The sequence below is a fragment of the Ciona intestinalis genome, unplaced genomic scaffold, assembly GCF_000224145.3.
Source record: "Ciona intestinalis unplaced genomic scaffold, KH HT000078.1, whole genome shotgun sequence".
Taxonomy (NCBI): Eukaryota; Metazoa; Chordata; class Ascidiacea; order Phlebobranchia; family Cionidae; genus Ciona; species Ciona intestinalis.
The window spans coordinates 15,851-37,759 of NW_004190400.1; the positions used below are offsets into that span (position 1 = coordinate 15,851).

At 31.8% G+C, this 21,909-nt stretch overlaps 1 protein-coding gene and 1 long non-coding RNA gene across 5 annotated transcripts in view; one reads left to right on the forward strand and one right to left on the reverse strand.

The window, feature by feature from the left end:
- LOC100184836 (dynein heavy chain 5, axonemal) overlaps window positions 1-21,909 on the reverse strand; it is a 56,747-nt gene that overhangs the window by 11,672 nt on the left and 23,166 nt on the right. For all 4 annotated transcript variants that reach the window (XM_018815505.2, XM_018815506.2, XM_018815508.2 and 1 more), the window contains exons 34-67: window positions 21,223-21,435; window positions 20,652-20,876; window positions 19,951-20,123; window positions 19,416-19,594; window positions 18,781-18,929; window positions 18,205-18,341; window positions 17,637-17,733; window positions 16,721-16,907; window positions 15,782-15,991; window positions 15,171-15,381; window positions 14,781-14,994; window positions 14,535-14,646; window positions 13,454-13,591; window positions 12,853-12,969; window positions 12,507-12,640; window positions 11,991-12,101; window positions 11,342-11,464; window positions 10,417-10,509; window positions 10,010-10,174; window positions 9,327-9,464; window positions 8,569-8,687; window positions 7,824-8,027; window positions 7,189-7,328; window positions 6,609-6,748; window positions 5,791-5,925; window positions 5,278-5,401; window positions 4,718-4,875; window positions 4,093-4,209; window positions 3,282-3,464; window positions 2,378-2,577; window positions 1,813-2,014; window positions 1,311-1,478; window positions 763-882; window positions 352-565 (exon numbers count right to left, since the gene is read on the reverse strand). In XM_018815505.2, the coding sequence (XP_018671050.2) occupies window positions 352-565; window positions 763-882; window positions 1,311-1,478; window positions 1,813-2,014; window positions 2,378-2,577; window positions 3,282-3,464; window positions 4,093-4,209; window positions 4,718-4,875; window positions 5,278-5,401; window positions 5,791-5,925; window positions 6,609-6,748; window positions 7,189-7,328; window positions 7,824-8,027; window positions 8,569-8,687; window positions 9,327-9,464; window positions 10,010-10,174; window positions 10,417-10,509; window positions 11,342-11,464; window positions 11,991-12,101; window positions 12,507-12,640; window positions 12,853-12,969; window positions 13,454-13,591; window positions 14,535-14,646; window positions 14,781-14,994; window positions 15,171-15,381; window positions 15,782-15,991; window positions 16,721-16,907; window positions 17,637-17,733; window positions 18,205-18,341; window positions 18,781-18,929; window positions 19,416-19,594; window positions 19,951-20,123; window positions 20,652-20,876; window positions 21,223-21,435 (5,350 nt within the window). The remainder of the gene's footprint in view (window positions 1-351; window positions 566-762; window positions 883-1,310; window positions 1,479-1,812; window positions 2,015-2,377; window positions 2,578-3,281; window positions 3,465-4,092; window positions 4,210-4,717; window positions 4,876-5,277; window positions 5,402-5,790; window positions 5,926-6,608; window positions 6,749-7,188; window positions 7,329-7,823; window positions 8,028-8,568; window positions 8,688-9,326; window positions 9,465-10,009; window positions 10,175-10,416; window positions 10,510-11,341; window positions 11,465-11,990; window positions 12,102-12,506; window positions 12,641-12,852; window positions 12,970-13,453; window positions 13,592-14,534; window positions 14,647-14,780; window positions 14,995-15,170; window positions 15,382-15,781; window positions 15,992-16,720; window positions 16,908-17,636; window positions 17,734-18,204; window positions 18,342-18,780; window positions 18,930-19,415; window positions 19,595-19,950; window positions 20,124-20,651; window positions 20,877-21,222; window positions 21,436-21,909) is intronic.
- On the forward strand, window positions 13-17,467 carry LOC113475016. The gene is made up of 3 exons (XR_003396756.1): window positions 13-23; window positions 10,818-10,825; window positions 17,362-17,467. It is a non-coding gene; the product is annotated as an uncharacterized LOC113475016 (long non-coding RNA).

The window sequence follows — 21,909 nt, forward strand, 5'->3', positions numbered from 1 at the left end:
TGTTAAATATATTTAATAGTGTAGTTTGAAAGCCAAACCAATAATACACCACTGTCAGCTACATTAAACAGACTTCTCCTGGTCCATGTACCGAGTTGGACATAAACAACTCGTAAGCTGTGAGGTGTATGAAACAAAACACTTGTGTTAAACGACGATCATTTCCCGGCCACACGAAGATAAAGTAAGAAGCTACAATACAATATAATCCAAACACAACCACCAAGCAATATGTGAAAGTACATACACAAAAAATCTTTAATATAAACCAAAAACTTGTGGGACATAAGAAGGAATTATGATTTTACATCGGCGCCAAAAAAATTAACAAATAAATACAAATAGACCCACCTTGTAGTAACACATTACGAAACTCCTGGTTAAATGGACCAGCATATGATAGGAATGCTGTTGCCATGAGAACGTCACCAACTAATCTTCTGGATTGTGCTGTGAACTCACGACTTTGATCTGTCCATCTTTCCTTCTCTCCTCCCAAGACACTGATAAGTGACGAAGCAGTTTGCATCTTCCTCCTGCATTGCTCAGCGCTTGCTGCCAGATCCTGTGTTTGTGTGATGTATAAATTATGAGAAAAATCCGTAAGTTCCTTCTAAACGTTTTTTAGTAAAGTTTAAAGTCACTTTATTATGCTTGTGCAGTTAATAAAACACACAATCCAGTTAAACTTCTTTAAACAAATATTTTTAAAAAATGTCCTTCTAAAAAATACAATGTTCATTTTTAGATTAATAAAAAAACCTGTTTTTCTTTCATTGCTGCGTCATAACGAGCTTGTACAACTGCAAGTTCACGATTTTTTTCATCTAATTCCGCTTCAGCCTTCTTTAAAGCCATCATTGCATTATTATACAATGACTCCTGTTAATTCAAAGTATTTTGATAATAAATAGTTTTTTACTGAAACTCATCATTTAAAAAGATGTGCAACTCATAATTTTAGTTACATTTATTCATTCAAATATATGGTTATTTATGGTTAGCAATCGCTTGGGTAAAACATGAAATAAATTTGTTTACTTTTTGATAATGAAGTTCATATTAATATAAAAACACACAGAGACTGGACTTACCCATGAAACTGAGACATTAGATAAAAGATATAAAAAGTATAGCTTAAAAAGCATGGTTGTTAAACACAACATACAGTAAACACAGTGAGTTGATTTGACCAGGACAAAATCTAGGCAATATCAATTTTAATATTTTAAGTATTTTTACTAACTCATTGAAGCTGCAAAGTTAGTAAGCACAAAAATGATTTGATAAATAATAATTACTAAGTTTACCTGAACTGCCAGATTTGCTTTCAAAGGTAAAACTTCCTTGTTAATTACATAGAAGTTTGCCATAGCGGTTGTCCATGAACACAAACCAGCAACATTGCCACACACACGCCGTGCAACATCAAGGTTGTAATCAGGTGCATCGAAATATGGCTTCATCAACTCAACAACCTAAAAATAGTTTAATATTCTTTGTTATTCTCAATTCCAGTAGCAAAGATTTAGAAATATTTTAAACAAAAAAAACAGGATATAGCGACAAAACAACAGTTGTTAAAACATGCTTACAGTTTAAAACATATCTACATTTAGTTGGAAGAAAAAAAGCGTGGTTGATAATTAGCAACTGTCTCCTAAAATTACCAAAAATTGAAAATCAATCTTACGTAACAAAATTGCAGTTTTAATATGGCTTTTATGTTATGTAATACACATCCACTTGTTGAATAAGATAAGTTAGATATCTATCTTCAAATAAACACGCGATATAAAAAATTTAAATTACCTCATCATTTATTGAATCTTTGTTAAAATTTTGCAGATTATTTAGAAATCCTGATTCGGTCATCATTTTCATAGACTCGCTCCATGAGGGACGAATGAAAGTGGATTTTTCGGGGTCAGGAGTCACTGTGTCAAGTCGACGTTGAAATAAAATAAGAACACAATCCATGATTCGCTGGATAAGATGGGGTGGATGGGCAAGTCTGTAATGGAATGTTAATGAAGTTGTGAATGGAATTATTAATCTATTTTGTGTAGCAAGGTAGGGAAAAATGGGACACCTTTTAATATCAAAATATTCTGATTGTGTTTTAAACTTAAATGGCCTTTCCGGGTGTTGGGGTAATGGCCCAAATCTGGCCTAAATTTCAGGTCCTTGACCTCACTCATAAAGAATAAAAAAAAAATACTTATACAGATAGACTTTTTAAAAATGTTTTTTCAACTAAACTGAAAAACTAAAGATGTAATACATCTTAATTATTTACTTAATATAATACAAAACCAAACATATAAAAAAATTGTTAAAACTGTTTTTTTTGCAAAATTTATGTTTCTCACATTACCTTCTAACTGTTGCAATGTCTGCAGGTTGAATTGTCTTTAATGCAGCTTCAGCCATTTCTAATGCAGGTTTAGCATCTTGTAACTTAACTTCAGCAGCTGCTTTATCTACAGCAATCACATCAACAATAGATTGAGCTTTATCTTTAACTTTTTGAACTTCTTGTTTGACTCGTTCTGCTGCTTGAGCTTGGTGGGTAACCTGAAAAGTTTTACCATGACAGGTTTCCAAGAAATTTATATGTCAATTGTCAATTGTGAACTAATAGTTTGATAACCATCTACCCTTTTTTCGTTAGCAGCGATTATATAAACATGTCAAAAGCAAACATTAACAAGTTTTCATTAAATAACAAAATCTTGCTCAATGTATGATACTTTGCAACAAAATTATATGAACTAACTAGCACCGAAAAACACTTTACTACACTTGTAAAATTTAATTTAAATTTGTCCAGAAATGTAAAAAGTTGAAGAAGCTGCCACTTTCTTAACCCATGACGTCATATATAATTAGGCCTTAGAAATCACAACAAACAAAAATTAAGATGTTCCAAGTCCTACCCAAAACACATTAAGTAGGCCATGGGTGTTTTTTGTTACAATAACAATTAACAAACCTATTTAAATAGCAAGCAGTTCACTCACAGACTAAACTTACTTTATTTTTAGAACATTACAAAATGCGTAAAAATAATAGAACTCTAGTCCATTAAATTGGATTTTAGTTTTTCAAAACAAAATTACAAAAAAACAAAGCTGTTTTCCACACCACCAAACCCTGCTAGTCCGGGGGTTGAAGTTTGGGAGTCGCTACTCATCCAACATAATATTATGTTGGATGTGTAATGTCAGGATAACACTTTTCATATAAATTAACCCAAACGATAAATATTTGTTACCGACCTCCTCCAGTATTTTCTGGGCTCGTTCATTTGCCACTTCCAACTCTTTTTCTTTTATGACGAGTTCCTCACTCAATACTGCCACCGACTGACCAGCTTCCTGTAGTTTTTCAAGTCCAAGCTGCATTCTAGCTGCCTGCTCATTTAGTTGCTGCTGCTTTAAACTGTACAACTTTTTATATCCCTGTGTAAAACAGCCAAGATTATAGAATTGTTGTTATCACTTATTTCTGCTCACATAAGCCAGGTATGCGGCATATTGCGTAAAACATCTATGGTGTCTTCATACACCTTAATCTTTGTGATTGATCAAGTATGAAACTAATGGGTAATTATTTTGTATTTTGCCGAGGATAAAACTTTAAATTGTCTAGGTAATACTCTTAATCTCAATTGTTCCACCTAGTGGTTGATTTTGGGCAATCCAAATTATCAGCCATACAAAAAAAAGTTTCAATAAAATAAATCGCTCATGAGTGTAAATGAGTGGTAACTGATAAGCGGACTGTTGTTGCGTCGCAACAGAAAAAACGACTGTTGTTGTGTCGCAACAGAAGAATAAAATAGTTCAATCCTAATGTTATACATAGTAGAATGGGGCAAGATGGGACACCTTCAGCACATAACATCCAAATATCCTGATCGTGTTTTAAGAATTTATCACAGATTTATATGAGAGTTGTGAGAATAAGGTTTTTATTTCTTTTAAATGTTTACTACCAAATGGGACAAGAAAATAAAATAAAAATGTGTCCCAACTTCCCCCATCCTACTATAAAAAACTAATGTTGTAATTTGATGTGTTGACTTGCCTGAATGAATGAAAGATATGACTTGGGTGTAACATGAGTAGATCTTCGGAATCTTTGGAAATAGTTAGTGCAGTTGACTGCAACCCCATCATGGTATGAACCCATGGCTTCTTGTACCTGGATGTTAAGTGAAAATTATTATTTTGGAATTCTACATTTTTACCCAAATGAGTTTTTTAATATGGCTTCAGGCTTTAAAACTTAGGCAAGCAATTGGTAAACGTAATTTGACACGATAACAGAAATCCAATAGGGTATACAGTTGGTTTGTTATATTGTAAAAGAGCATACCCAATGAAAAATCAAAATATGTATAAAGATAGTGATGCTCAATTGTGATTTGAAGGTATCAACAAAGTTTTAAAAATCAAAACAGTCTCTGAAATAAACCTGACAACTCACTTGAAGTGTAACCCGCTGTGGTCATTTTTTACCGACTATTTATTTTTAATAGGCCGAGAATTGTCAATGAAATTGTAAAGGATTCACAAGTTCCTAATTTGATTTGTCGGCAATAAATTCATTTTGAACAATATCCTGACTTTTCGTTTAAAATTTTTCCAAATCACTTATTATTATTAAAATACATTTCTAAACAACAGGAAATAATAAAAAGTGATCTTACTTGTTTCTTTACTTCAGGTGAACATTTGATCTGGTAGGAGTTGAGGAAATTAGTTGACACGGCAATCAGAGCGTCCTTTGGCCATCTACGAAACCAATCCATGGTACAACCCGATATTAGGGCAGGGAACTTTAAAGAACGATTTCTGAACTTTTCACCTGCATATAAATATTAGTGAATTTTTTTAAAGTGACAATCTGACTACTATAGGAACTTACACAAACACTATCATGTGCTGTGGTAGAGTGGATAAACCAAGTTTCTGGACAAAAAGTTACAGGTTTTATTGCTGGGCATATGTATTCTTAATAGGTTGTCCAAACTGTCAGGCGAACAAAACTTTTAAAAAAACATAACCACGAAAGTTAAAGATGTGGTAACTCATAAGCTGGTATAAGGTGTATAAAACTGAACATGAAAACTGAAAAAAAATTACCATTTTTTTATAAAAAAATAATTAAAGCCTATATATTATAAAAAAGTATGAAAAAAGTATGCAATGTGGGAACCATCTTATAAAAAAACATTAAAACCCAAACATTGTTCAAAATATCACTCACCAACTGGTGAAAAACATAAGACCACATGCAAATTCTTGCGAATTCTTGACATAAAATAATCGTAAAGTTCTTCGTTGGTCGGTGGTCGTCGTGGAAACTCTTTTTTCATCACAGGGATCAATTGCTGGTTGGATAAATTAAATTAATTACCTATCTCTGGATCAAGACAACATAAAGCATACAAATTAACAAAAAATAGACATGTTCTATTAGCAAAATAATGGTCGCTAACTGGTAAAACATGGAAAAGCTATGTTAAAAGTTGTGACACTTAAACACACTTACATTGTGTGAATCCAACTATGTGAGAATCTAAGCATCATGAATCATATTTTTAAACAAAATGTTTTTAAATGAACAAATCATTTTTTTTTTTTATAAAAAAAAAACAATTTTAAAATTATAGTCTTTGATCTTTGCCCTTTAATGTAAAAAAAATAATTTGTGATAATTTCTTGTTTCTTAATGATATTCATAAGTTATACACATAAAATGAAATGAAGATTTTTTTACTTGAAGAATTTCATCCATTTCATCCCGAGCAAATAGGTTGGGTACTTCCCCCGAAGAGAGAATATTATTGAGATATTCAAGAAAGGATTCTTCTTTTATTTCATTATCCGTGAAAATGAAAGTTAACCCCTTGCCCTGTAAAGTGGAATCATCTGATATAAATATAAACATGGTTTTGATCACTATGTTATTATTGGTATAAGAATGAGGATTTGATTTATTCTAACATGGAGTATTAGTACAAAAACTTGGGATTTAAGTTAGATTTGGCCCATTACCTTAACACCGGAAAAGCCTATTTTTAAGTCAATAATGCAACCTGTGCAATGACACGGGCATCGCAGTCAGACACGTTTCGCACCATTAGTGCTCGCTGGGTTGGAGCAATCCTTTAAGTGTCTTGTCCAAGACCATATATGCCAAATCAATATTATTATCATCGTCAAGCATCGAACCGGGGGGCACATTGGTTACGATGCAGGCGCCCAAAGTACTAAGCCACCACGCCAGACAATTTACTGCTTAATTAGGGTTAATATTATTTAAGTTTCTTGCCCATGGTAACATACATTAACTCAGTGTCCCCAATTAGCTATCCAAATCAAAAATTATCCGCCAAAAAATCATGATTGGTGTAAGCAGGTGCAAGATACAAAGCTACACACACAAAAGCTCCCATATACGAAGCTACACACCAACATATGATGTGCAATACCATGTACCATGTCTACATTATTAGTCTGAGTTGTGTATATAAACCATCACCATTATCAAGTTATAACCATTATTTCACTTTAATTAATACAGATAAATTTTACCTGGACTCCAGTAGTCTTATACAATATCTTCAAATCATCCAATAAGTTGCTTGCATTGTATGATCGTGACAATGTGATTTGAAAAGTTGAATACCCGGATATAAATGAAGCTAACTTTGTTAAACTTTGTTTTCCCGAACCTGAGTGAAAATTAGAGTTTGTTTTTTTGTATTATAAGACTTACTGCCCAATCAAATATTGTCTGCTGGGTGTAGGAACCACATTTAATTTCTTCCAGCTAAAAGTAAACATGTTTTAACAACTGTTGTTTTTTTCGCTATACCCTGTCTTTTCGTTAAAAATATTGCTAAATCTTCGCTACCGTAATGGAAGAAACAAATAAAGGTATTATTACAGAAATATTAATTTAGTATTTCAATCCAACAATAACAACGGTTTTAAAAAGTAATATCATGGCTTTATAAAAAATCATTTAAATTGAATTTAACTTTGCACAAGTATTTCAACTTATAATCTAAATTTACACAATTTTTAAATGCTGATAAATGCCACTTAAAATGTATGGCAAAACAAAAGAAATAAAGTTGGCAGGACAGTTGTTATAAATTAAATGTTCTACCTCCAACTCCAACCAACAAAGCATTTCCACGAGGAGTTGCAATTATTCGAGATATTTTGATCAGGTGAATCATTGCATCACGGAAAAACACGAGATCCATTTTTGAACCTCTGATAGTTTCATTCATTTGTTCCATGTACCTTCAATATTAATAAACTTGTTATGACACAATAAACACTGCATAAACACACATTACAAAGGATTTACAAAGCCAGGGTTTTCGTTCATGACATTTTACTTTTTATTCAAAACACTTTGGCCTATATATATTCTCTAATCCACTTTTTTGTCAGATTTAAATTTATGGCATGCATGTAGGAATTACAGTTTTTGACGTTGATTGTTGAGATACCTTGCATATAATATTATGCATAAAAATACATATAACATAATTTGTTTGCATACAGTAGCGAAAATCAGGTTAATTGTTTAATTCAACAAAGAGAAGGAAATTAGCAACAAAACAACAGCGGTTATACACACAGGTAAAACACTACTTGCAGGTAAACACTACTTGAGTAAAATTAAAGTATTGAATAAAAGTGACTGCTAAACCCACACACAGCACAATCTAAATACTAAAACATAATGTTGAACTTCACAAACCTAACGCAAAACAAGCCATATTAACTTACCCAGTTAATTTTTCTTGCAGGAAATCAAATGAAGGAATTGGATCGTAAACTTTTGGAGCCGAGAAATCGAAATCATCCGGTTCGTCTCCTGTTGGTTCCGGAGGTTCACGCAGAAAGTCAACAAAATAAGGTTCACCGTCCAACATTGCTGAACAACCATCTCCCAATTCACTTACACCAACTGACTTCAAAGTTTTATCAAACCTAACACAACACAAAGTGAAAATTTAAAAAAAAGAAGAAAAAAAAGAAAAAAGGATGAAAAAATTAAAAGAAAGGTTTAGTATTTACTTTTATTACAATAGTGTTTGTTACAATAGGCTATTGTAAAAAATTATTGTCATGTCAAATGTTAGCACCTTTATTCTTCACTTCAAGGCTTAACGACCCAACCATTATTGGCATGTTGTGTGTGTTTACACCCGTGTTATAACAACTGTCATTTTCCGACCACGCAAGGATAAAGTAAGTTACATTTATTTATTCAAAACAACTCTAATGTGATAACCATGTCAAACTATTCCTTGCCAATGAAACTACAGAAACCATTAATCGGGATTTTAAACTTAAAAACAATATAAAACCTGTCAGAAAATTAAAATTCTTTGAATAGCCTACAAGGTGAATGAAGCCCTAACAAATAAGAAGCAGTAAAACACATGTGTTATATCTAAGAAAAGTTTCTATATGAAATCAAATAAGTGAAGATAACGAAATGTTTACAAATCAATACATGATAACTCACCAATCTCTGTCAGTTTGGTTTGTGAATCTATCAGCAATAACTCGTGTACATTCATGTTTCCACAGTTGTAGCAACTTAAACTTGCTATCAACAACTTCACTGATGGAATTTAACATTCCCTGTATAGGGTGTTAAATTTATTGAAAAACATTAAAAAAAAATTAAAAATGATTTATTTATAAATGAAACACATGAGTAGGACAAGATAAACAATAAATATTTCATTCAACTTTTGTTTGTTTACATTCTTACATATCTATCGAATTTATTGACATATTAATTTGTTTAATTAATTACTTCCTTTTAACTCAATGACTCGTTTAGCTCTTTTAACTTGTTTAGCCGCAACACTTTTTATGTGATATTTTTCTTAAATAGGTTATCAATAGTGTCATTAAATAAATTTTGGTGGTTTGTTTTTAAATTTTTCTGGTGCTTGATTTTAACGTGAGTTATCTTTAATTTCTATCTTTTTTTCTGTATATAAAAGTTCTTCTGGTAAATTTATTGATTGTAATTATAGTTCCTCTGTACAGACAGTCTGAATACGACATTGAAGCGTTGGTAATAAACATGCATCCCTAAAAACTTTTTTGGATTTATATTCTGCTTGACAGCAACATCTTATATAAATATACATTGTGTTACATGAAAACTGTATGTCATGGTAGCAGCCATTCCTATTTCTTTGTAAACTTTAATAATGTGTTCTTTCTTCCTAGAAAATAAAAGTTACTTTGTAGCTAAATATTTCTTACCTGCCATATTCGACTTAGATCTCTCAGATTAAAAACATAATGAAACTTTGCTGGTGTTGGTAACATTTTGGTTTTCGTAATTTGCCAAAGTTTTCTTGTTAGAGGAACAAGTTCCTGCAGTAATTCCCGAACTTCGTTCTAATAAATAAAAAAATATATAATTTTACATCAATTTAACATCAGGAATTTAAAGTAGACAATCCCTAAACCATGACAAAGATCTTCTCAACCTTTGGGCTGTGACATTTTAACAAAGGTTTTAGTTTTCAATAAAGTTTATTTATAAAAAAAGGATGCGTCTGTCAATAACCCAGACAGTACTGCAAAAATTAAATTAAAAAATAAAAAACCTAAACAAAATTACCCACAAAGTTACACATGTAGTAACTGGTTGACTGGCTATGGTGTATGAAACAAAAGACTAGTGTTATAACGACTGTCGTTTTCAGGCTAGCAAGGATAAAGCAAGTTATATTTATTGTGGACATGTGTTTCCTTAGGCAAGACACTAATGGTATTTGCTTCAATTTATGATAAAGAATATCTCCCAAAATTACATACATGGTAACTGGTAAGCTGGCACAAGGAGTATAAAACAGAACACCTGTGTTATAACTACTGTTGTTGCCCTGGCACGCAACAAAAGTAATTGAATTTTCTTATTAGATATAAAACAAATTTACCGAAAATCCTCTTCCAGTGCAATAATGTCCACGACCGATGACGCCAAATATTTTATCCATAGATGAATTTGATGGAAGTGTGCAGTTAAATATTACAAACTGTCGTTTCAACCGTTGAGGAATATCGTTTCTCCCCCCACCAGGATGGATCATTGCAGCAATAAACTAAATGTGAATTATTAAATTGATAAATTAGTTTTTCAATTTACAGGCTGGCACAGACATTTGATGCGCGAATAAATTCCTCAGTTTTGTTGAAATAATAACACTGAACTAAACTTGGTAGTCTCAATATTATTATTTTTTAATGTTGTCCAATATTCAATAAGTATGTTAAACAAATAATATGTTATATTTTATGCAACAATAAGCAAAGCATTATTATTTATATAGAATGAAAAGATTACCTGCATATCAACAATGTTAGTAAAATCACCAGGTTTATCTAAGTTGTAAAATCCACCAGTTTCCAATAATTGACGAACAATTTCGTTTGTAATCTGCAACATTTTGATCAAATATGTTTTTAAAATTGTTAATCCAATTTATGTGCTTTCGGCTAATAATTATTATAGTAATATGACTACCAGCAATTTATTCTATAATGTAGGGCCTTGAGGGTTCTAATAGTAATATATAACAAATTTATTTGTTACTTTTACGAAAGCGATAGCTTAAAAAAAATTTAAACGAAAAGACAGGATATAGCAAAAAAACAACAGGTTTTAAAACATGCTTACAGTTAAAACATATTTACATTTAATTGAAAGAAAATAAGTGTGGTCGCTACACCTAGCAGACAAACCAGCCATTTATGTTTAATTATTATCAAATTAAACTTCCAATACAAACAAAAGTGTGCGCAAAGGATTTAAGTATGAGGAGAATATTGTTGGCATTGGCATTAAACTGTTTTCGGAATCTTAAGTTTCAAATTTTCTTTAATTTTTTTTTTAAATATGTGAAAATAGAACTAAAGTGCTAATGCAATATTAAAATACTGATCACTTATTTATTTTGATTTGACAAGAGTTATAATGGAGGTGTGCCATGTTGAACATTATGTGTAAGCTTCATACATTTTATCACTATACTTTCTGTAAATTGAAATAAATTCCACAAATCTTACCCTGATCTGATGCTCATATAATTGAACGATTCTTGTTTAGTAAAATATGATAAGGATCTGGTGTTATGAAATTTTAGGCGAAATATATATTTCTAGTACAACAAATAGTGGGACTTGACTTTTGTCTGTTTTTTTCGAAGCACCAGATTCTTATTAAACTTTCTGTAGGTACAAAATAAATTGAATCATAAATGTTGCATTACCTGGTCTCCCCATTCATTGATAATGGGCATGTTAACATCATCAATAAACACCGTCATTTTCTTACCAGCAGGAGGTCCATAAGTGCTTCCCATTCGCTTCTCAACATAACTTTCAATTGTTCTCTATCAAGAAACTCATGTAATATTATGATAATAATAGCTTTTATTTGTCTCTTCGATTACGGTAGCAAAGATTAAAAAATATTTGAAACTAAAAAAAAGGATATAGCGAGAAAACAACAGTTGTTAAAACACGCTTACAGTTGAAAACATATTTTCATTAATTGGAAGAAAATAAGCGTGGTCGCTACACCTTATATATTAATATTGATTAAATATACAAATGCTTAAAGTGAAAAGATACCATGGGTTGGGAAACATTGGTTTAAATCTATTTATCCTTCAGCATAAAGTTTCTTAAATTATATGAGTAATATGTGTGACCAAACATTCTCTACTTATTTATAAAAAAATGTAACAGTATGTGTTTTGTAATCTCATGTCTCATGAACATTAAGATTAAATTTTTTACTTCTACTCTACTTATTTTCATTTATGCATATAATGTACATCTAAGTTACCATAATCGTTGTAACTTAATAAAGTAATGTTATTTTCCAAAAAACTATAAAGAAATTTTATTTTGTACCTGGAACATCATGGGCGTTGTAGCACTTGAAAAGTTCATGTTTTTTGATAAATGATTATCTGAGTTATAACTTGACATCACCCCTTTTACTATCACTGTCTTTGCTGTGCCCTGTTGGTAATGAATTATTTTATTATTATTTACTTAATTTGTAAATAATATGCTTATATACTTTACAAATACAACAAAGTGATAAGTGGAGCATCCAGAGACATAACATCTGCGTTGTTAAGTTTTAGCACTTGTAGTTACGCTTTAACAATTTGCACTACAGGTAACTGGTTTATAGATGACCCAAAAAAATACACACTCTCCAAAAGCCGAAATTAATCTATATATTTTTGCTAGTAAACAAGAATTATTTGAAGAATTATAAAACTGTATCCTCACGACTCCAGTAGATCGTTGATAAATGTTTAAAACTTGATCAGAATATTTCGATATTATGTGCTAAACATGTCCTGTCTTTCCCCACCCTACTATATAAAAGTAAAATTGACCAAATTCTTGACCTACCTGTTCTCCAATAAGTAAGACACCTTTTCCTTGCTTGGCACAAATAGATATCAAATAATCAGCTCGAACATTATCAACATTGGGAACAAGTATAGATCCATATTCAGGTGTTGAATCACTTGGGTAGATGTACTCTTGAAGTGAAATCACATTTTTTAATGTTTTTTGGGGGTGATACCATAGTTTTTAATAGACTTTAGTAGTTATATATATATGTCATTACCATATATTTAAATAACCATACAAACATTAAGATTCATGGAAAAATCAAATAGTTAATGAGAATTCACCTAAAATGTTATGGTTGTTTAATAGCAACTTTAGCATCAGTACTTATAACACTTACCTGATACTCTGCTTGACCAATGTACCCATTCGCCATCGTTATTCACCATATAATCAAATATTGTGAATTCACCACTTCCATCCACGTGTGGAATATCCAATTCTAAACCTTCAGTTTCTGTTCAACATATTTCAAATTATAATTTAATATATGTGTGCATTCTTCCAAAAAACAAACAACAACTTTTTAAAGGTGAACATTATTAAAATGCACAAGTAGTTATATAAATAGTTCATGCAACTTTATTATTATAGATATTTCTGCCACCGTATGACATGCATATTCATTTGGAATTTTACACATAAAAGAATGCATTTATTCAAATGAAAACTCTTTATAAAGTCAACCGGTATACCAATGTAATAAGTTTTCCAGAATAGATATATTTGATTTATTTTATACACTAAAACTAACGCATGGTCTCATGGTCTATATTAAACGAATAAGTCTCACAAAAATTACTTGTTTTAACGAAATAAAGACAATTTAAAAAACAAATTGACAAAAGTAAAGATAATTAAATAATCACTGTATAACAATGTTTATTTCCGTTTTATACACTTAATTAGACTACTTAAATTAACAAAAAAAGATTTTTCACCAATAAGAAAATCTTGTAATTTCCTTCTATCATCCAACTCCAACAAAGCACCGATGCTCCACATTATTGTGAAGACAAAGATTTTGTTCAAATGATCTTTTGATGAATCTTTCTTTTGAATCATCCCATCCATGAGAACTAGAACAATAAACTTATAGAATCAACTAATTATATTTAAAACATCATACCCTAAGTCTACACAGTGGTTGAATGAATGAATGAATGTAACTTACTTCATCCTTGCGTGGCTGGGAAACAACAGTCGTTATAACATGGGTGTTCTGTTTCATACACCTTGTGCCAGCTTACGAGTTACCAAGTATGTTACTTTGTGGTTGATTATTTTTTTGGGAGAGCATTTTTTTAATTGTGAGGCTGTTAGCTTGGACAAGCCATTAGTGACCAAGGACAGATCTGCCCACAATGGTAGCAGTGAAAAGCTCTTGCTTCAATATTCGTATACCAGGTTCAATACACGATGCTAATACCAACAGAAGAATCTCTGTCAATCAGACAGGAGTATGTGTCCTTAAGACACAGAACGACAATTGCTCCAACCCATAATCACTAATGGGTTATACAAATGGAACATACATATACAAATGGAACATTCAAAACAAAAAATGCTCACAAAGTTGCATATTTAATTACTTGTAAATGAATATAAAGTGAATGAAGTTAAATGAATGTAAATTGTTATGTGAAGAGGCAACGAAAGTCGTTATAACACAGGTGTTCTATTTCATACACCTCGTGCCCACTTACTAATCAACACGTATATAACTTGATGGGTGAATATTTCCCCTGTAGTGTATTGCCAAATGACACATACACCCATAATGGTAGCAGTAACAAACCTTAAACCCATAGATATTTGGTAAACAACTATTTATTTATCAACGCATCATTTATAGTGAGCAATAAAACACCTTTCAATGAATCATTATTGTCGTAATATTATTAATAACTTTATTTGTATCTTCGATTACAGTAGCGAAGATTTAGAATTTTTTTAACGAAAAGACAAGTTATAGCGAAAAAACAACAGTTGTTAAAACACCCTTAAAGTTATCATTCTTACCAATACACTGTCTGATCACAAATGCTTCCAGTATTTCCATCTTGAAATGAAGATTTTGAATCGCATATCTGTATACAATACTGAAGCAACGTTCAAACAATAACTGAATAACCTGAAATGAAATATTGCAATAATAAAACTGGTATTGAAATATGTAATTATAAAATAAATAGGTGGACTGTATCAAGAAAAAAAAGTTTTTTTAAAAGAAAGTATTACAAACTCAAACAGTTTATGGAAACTCACGTTACTCTCATGGCTGGTTCTTGTTTTAAGCCAAGCTTGTAATATTGGACTCCAATCTAAAACTGAAGAACTCATGAAAACCATTCCATTCCTTGACACAGTTGCAGGAGATGCATTATCAATGTTGTGTGGTTCAAATATGACTTTACAGTTTGGTGCCATAGGTATTCGATCACCATTGGCAAGGGTCAATGTCTTGTTGTCATCCAACACACTGTATGAATTATATGTTAACATTTATCATGTTATTTAGGTCTTTTTACACATGTTGAAAAAACATAAAGTTCTGTTAATTAATAAGTTAATAAAAAATAAAATTAATTATTATTATTATTCTAACTCTAAGTTGTTCCACCATGCAAGAAGTGATTACCAACATCAGTGTTTTACCTGTTTAAGTTTTCAATCCAAATTGTATCCACTGGACCATCAAGTACAAGCCACACATGTTCACCCTTCTTAGAACGAAGTGTTCGTCGCCACAACGTGCTGAATATTCCATCCGTCCAATCATTTGTAGCAACATCAAGTCTACCAAACATCTGAGGTGCCGTAATGGCTTTCGGGTTCATTCGCATTTCCCTGTGTGGTTCTCCACAATCTGTTTTAAGAATAAGTGTATTTTATAAACTGTTGCTACTCAGTATCCTGTATTGCCAATTGGCAAAACATATGTTTCAACTATTTTGACGTTCTGTTCTGTCACAGTATAAAAAGAATAAACCTTTACAAAAATAGATCAAAAATTTGTAAAAAAATTAATATTGAAAATGATCTAATGTACAATAATTTATATGTTTTTTTTCACACTGAATATTTGTTTTTATTGTCCGTTGTACAAAGTAATTCAGTCATTATACAAAACTGTTTCATGATTTTTCGAAAGCAGTCAGGTACTCAATACAAGAATAAATTACTAAACTATATATGTATAAAATGTTGAACATGTGTATAACATGGTAAAGGATAATAATATTCAAACATATTGATTATCTAAATACCTGTCATAGCTTTCATAAGCACATGTATGCATGCAGTTTTCCCTCCTCCACTTGGACCTAGTGCCATCATACCATGTCTAACACGTTGTGTTTCAAACAACTGAATAACTTTAAGCACCCACGGTTGATGGTGAACCAACCCAGCTTCATTAACCCGATGTTTGATGGCTGCTTCCAAATCTACATAACCTCCTTTATCCAAGTTTATACCTAAGTATTAATATAAGGAATATTAAACTTTGTATGGTATATGAGGTTATGAATATAACTTGCTTTAATCTTGCTTGGCTAGAAAACAACAGTATTTATAACACAGGTGTTTATATACCCTGGCCAGCTGACGAGTTGTCATGTATTTAACTTTGTAGGTAATTTTTTTCATTTTGCTTATTTTTTTATGTATGTCTGATAATTTGGACAACCCATTAGTGAACACCGAGTTGGAGCAATTGACGTTAAGTGTCTTGCCCAAGGACACATACGCCCACAATGGTAGCAGCAACAAGCATTAAACCCATTACCTCTGGGTTGGAGGCAAGCACGCTAACCACTTACATAAATTTAAAACTGATCATTTAAAGTCGCAATTTAAGGTGCAAGCTTGTATCACCTGACTAACCAACAGTACCTGGCCCAAGCTAGTAGGAAAGAAAGCACAGAATTTAGGGGTACAGGACTTGATACTTCTCCCACTGTTGGTGTGTTCATGGACAAGACATATAAGTGTAATTGCTCCAACCCAGTGGTTTCATGGGTTGTCTAAATTATCAGACATACAATACAAAAAAAATCTTCCAAAATTTTCACCGACGAAGTTACATGCGTGGTAAATCGTAACGTAAAGGTACACGAGTTGTATGAAACAAAACACATGTGTTATATTGACTGTCTTTGCCCCATCACGTGGGAAAAAAACGTTGTAGTCATTCAACAAAATACCTGGAAACAGATCTCCGATAAGTGATAAAAACAAAGGTTCATCTTCGTCGATCAACTTTGAAAGATTCATATCGCGAAGAACTCGCATCACTGTCATGTTTTCTGTGTCGTTCGGATTTGCTCGTTTGGCGGCACCAAGTGTCCGAAGAACCGAGAGAATATTGCGCAATCCAAAATCATAATGAACCTATGATGTGATAATAATATTCGTATATTGCTTTAAAATATTTCGAATTATATTATGCCTGTTAGTAATTGTTTATATGTTTAGATAAATTTTACATACAGTTTATTCATGTTAAGCAATCAAAAAGTTTTTTAACTAAAGACCTTAAATTAAATAATTTTTTAAATGACTTAAAAAAATATTTTGAAATGGCTGAAACAGAAAATAGAATAATTTTTAAAACAGCTTATAAAAATGAGCATTATTGTGACCACACTTTGTCTGTCATATGGCGAGACTTTATTAAAGGGACATACCAACGAAAAATCAAAATTTATGTATTGATAGATATGCTCAAATGTGATCTAAAGCTACCATCAAAGTTTTAAATGATAAAACAGCTTTTGAAAAAATGAGTTTTAAAACCGCAAATTCATTTTTTCGTGTTGAACATTCGGTATAAAAATATGCTGAGTCACCATAATCTGGTATGTACCTACGTTCAATCGAAAAATTAAAACATAATAAAGTCTATGTTGTACAATTTTTTTATATATTCTTGAAGAAGAAGCATTTATTATACCAAATCAGAAATAAAATTTGAATTTACCTTAGTATTTTAGAAACTTTTTTTTTCGTTGGTATGCCCCTTTAAGGTATATATATCTACTAATTGTTAATATTTTATCAAAAGAGTAAATTAAAAGCAACAGGAGAAGAATAATCATAATAATTAACATTAGGTATTACCTGCTTAGTAAGTTGTTCTTCACACAATGTGTAAAGTATATAAAACTTCCTTGCAAGAACTATGTTGTCAATGAATCCAACAGCTGCCAACTTTACTCTGCAGAAGATTTGTTTTTAAATATGTAAATTTCAAAAACTGTTGATAAGACTAGCCAGGGAAAACAGGATTTGTAACCAGAGATTACTAGGTTTGATGCTTAATGCTGCGACCATTTGGGGGCATATGTGTTCTTGGGCAAGACACTTAACTGCAATTGCTCCAACCCAGTGGTCACTAATGAGTTGTCTGAACTGTCAGCTATACATAAACAAATCCAATAAAACCAATCACTCACAAAGTTACATTAGTGGTAACTCATAGGCTAGCATGAGGTGTATGAAACAAAACATCCATGCTATAACAACTAAAGTTTTCCCGCCAAGCGAAGATAAAGTAAGTTACATTCATTCATTTATTCAAATAAGAGGAAAGCTGTTGCATAGCGTAAGATACCAGTGATATACCTTTTGAGTTAATAAACAAGATGATAAATAAGTAATCATATAATATTGAATATGGAACATTTACCGAATAATTATCTGTCTGTCGGGAACCATCATTGCAACATTTCGAAAATGAATTTTGAGATTTTCGGGCAATTCTTGTCTTCCAGCATAACCAGGGTTCATTGTGAGAAAAATACCAAACTCTGGATTCATTTTCACCTGGTAGAGAATAATTGAAAGCCAAATTTACTTACACCTATATTTCCATAGTACCTAACTATCATATGCGCTTTTATAAGTTTTTTTATCTTGCTAAAAAATGGTTTAATATTTTTGTGTTAGTAGCTGCACTTCAACTTATTCTTGACAAATTTATAGTTTAAGATCAAAACGCACACTTTTACTTCTATACGCACACTTTTACTTCTATTGGAAGTTAAACTTAATAATAAATAAACATAAATGGCTCTGCTAGGTGTAGCGACCACGCTAATTTTCTTCCAGTTAAATGTAAGTATGTTTTTAACTGTAAAATGTTTTAACAACTGTTGTTTTGTCGCTATTTCCTGTCTTTTCGTTTAAAATATTTTTAAAGTTCACTACCGTAAACGAAGAGACAAATAAAGTTATTATTATAATATTATACATAACCACCCACTTCATCACCATCTGTGAATATAAATCGCTTTTTCCTTTCTTTCTTACACTGAAGCACGACAGCAATTTGTTGAGCAGCCACTGATAATACTGGGAGCTCAATTCGATTGAATTCATCAAAGCATCCCCATGAACCAGATTGTGCTAAACCTATAGTGACATGTAGCTAATGAGCTTTGTATTCAGATTGAAATTTAGCTATAAGGCTTATTTGCCTCATAACCAGACGATACTGTGTTCAAGATTCAATGTTGTCACTTTTGTTGGCGTGTATACCTTTGGGCAAGACACTTAATAGTCATTGCTTTAACCAAACAGTTAATAGTAGTCGTTGTATGTAATGTATGTAACTTACTTTTTCTTACAAACTGAAATGCGTGGTAACATGTAGGTAGGCATAAGGTGTATTAAATGTGACACCTGTGTTATAATGACCAAAGCTTCACAAACTTTAAAATAAATTGTATACGGAACCCCTTATAACTTTGTGATAGTTAGACAATAAATATCCTGGTAATTAAGTTATTGAGCACAATAATGTTGATCAAATTTTATCAAGTAAAAATATTATACATACAACTTGTACAGAATTTTTTTGGGGGTTTATATTATTTTTTAATTGTTGACATAAAATACCTTTGAATATTCTTCCAAGACCCCTGAAGTCCATTTGATCAGAACAGTTGAACACAACAACATATTTTCCCAACGCCTTTCCCATGTCTTTAGTTGTCTCTGTTTTACCCGTGCCCGCTGGTCCTGCAGGTGAGCCACCCATGCTCATACCAAGCGCTTGAGCAAGCGTTATGTAACATCTGAAAATAATCAATATAAATCCGCTGGCGTGGCACAGTTGGTTGGAGCGCATGCCTCTAACCCAAAAGGAATGGGTTCAATGCTCGTTGGTGCTATCATTGTGGGCATATGTTTCCTTAGGCAAGACACTAAATTACTCCAACCCAGTGGTCATAAATGGATTGTCTAAATCGTCAACCATACATAAAAAATTCCCTCCCCCCAAAGAAAAAAGGGAAGTAACATTCTTTTTAACTCGTAAACTAGCACAAGGTGTATAAAACAGAACACTCCTGTTATAAAAACTGTCGTTTTCAGGCCACACAAGATAAAGCAAGCTACATTCATTCAAAACACCAATAGATGAAATACAAACCTATCAGTTAGAGGTGTGATGACAAGTCTTTCTGTGCAACCAAGAAACTCATTTTGATATTCAAAGTTCACATCAGTGATTGAGGTAACAGTTTTATCTCGGTCCTCGTCAAAATAGAATCGACATTGTTTCTGCCACTCAAAGTCAGCGGGACTTTTAATATGAAGTTTCACCTGAGATGGAACAATAAAGAAAAATTTTAAAAAAGTATTCCTGGACATATATTTTTTGAGTAACTTGCTTTATCCTTGCGTGGCTGGAAAACAACAGTCGTTAAACATGAGTGTTCCGTTTCATACACTTCTTACCAGCTTACTAACCATGAAAAATGTTTTTTACATTTTTTATATCTGGCTGATAATTTGGACATTTGGAGAGATTTATTGTCACTTGAGTAACGAGGATAATTCGAGGTTTTAACACTGTTATCATATTACACACCAATACACCATATACTGTTGCCTCATACACATATTTGTCCTGTTTGTAAAATGTTGTATGCACCTTGTAAGGTTTAAGTCCCATTTTCTACATAAGTGGAAGTTTGGACAGCCCATTAGTAACCAAAGGATTAAAACAGCATTAAGTATCTTGCCACACACGTTTAGCAGCATCCATCTTTCGTTTACATTAAGTACAGGCTATTGTTTGTTTAAAACAAGCTTCTTATAATATAATATTGTACGCCATATTTGATTTACCAAGTCGTCAAATATATCTCTCTGATGAACATGAATAGTGATAAGTGTTTCATATTTTGTTCGCTCTGCTTTACTCAGTTCTTTTGTTGTCATTTCAATGAGATTGTTTAGCAAAGCAAGGAAAACTTGGTTGGTCGTTTGCATAATCTTTCGATCGAACTTTGCGTTCGCAAGAGCTTCTGTTGCGTCACGTGTCCATAAAAGTTGCAACCCAAGAACACCAACCTGTGTTTTTGACATTTAAAAATTGATAATACGAATCATATTCAAATGTAAAAGTGGTTTTCTGACAATATATTTTTGTGGCATCATTTTAACCATTCAGGTGAATAACCCTAATGATGGCAACTTACATAAGTTGTCAAAGCATTACTTTAGAAAATAAATAAGGGTAAAGCTGTTTTGTATTTACATTTTGCCTGGCAGCAACAGTTCATAAAGTTTAATAACAATTAAAAAGCAAAAAGAAAAAAATGAAAAATAACAGTTTTATTTTATGTAGAATGAATATTTATTCACAAACTTATGTAAATTTGACTATTATGTTAGTTATAATTTGGTCGCACTATACCTGTCCAGGAAATGTGTTCAAAAAGTCAATAAGCATAAAGCTGGGATCTTGTATTGCCATGTATGCTGTACGTATGATACTATGTACCGACATTTGTGATTTGTTAAGCAAATGTTGCAACCATACTTCTACATTACCCTCAGCTAACACAGGTTGAATTAAGTCTATTGTTTCACCTTCTCTTGAAGATATTGACAGAATTCGATCATAGATCTAAAATTTAATGCAAAGATATTTTTTAAACACCAGAATGCACTTATTATTTTACAAACAGTTCAAATGTTTTTGTGTAAATTACCAATTCACAAAAATTTTTAAACAAACAGCATATTTAATACAAGATGTAATATTTACCACATGATAGTTACATTTATTCATATAAGTATATTTATTAATATTATTTTAACGACTCTAAATTCACTTATTGTTGTGTTATCATTTTTGGTGTCTTTATATGAAAAGGCTCCAGGTGTGCAACGAAATAAAACAAGTACATAAAAATTTTAAAAAACCTTTAGCCCAATCTACAGGATCCAAATGTGTCATGTTACTAAATTCTTGGAAAATCGGATTTGAATGAATGAATGAATGAATGTAACTTACTTTATCCTCGCGTGGCCGGAAAACGACAGTCGTTATAACACGGGTTTAACACCTCGTGCCAGCTTACGAGTTGCCATGTATGTT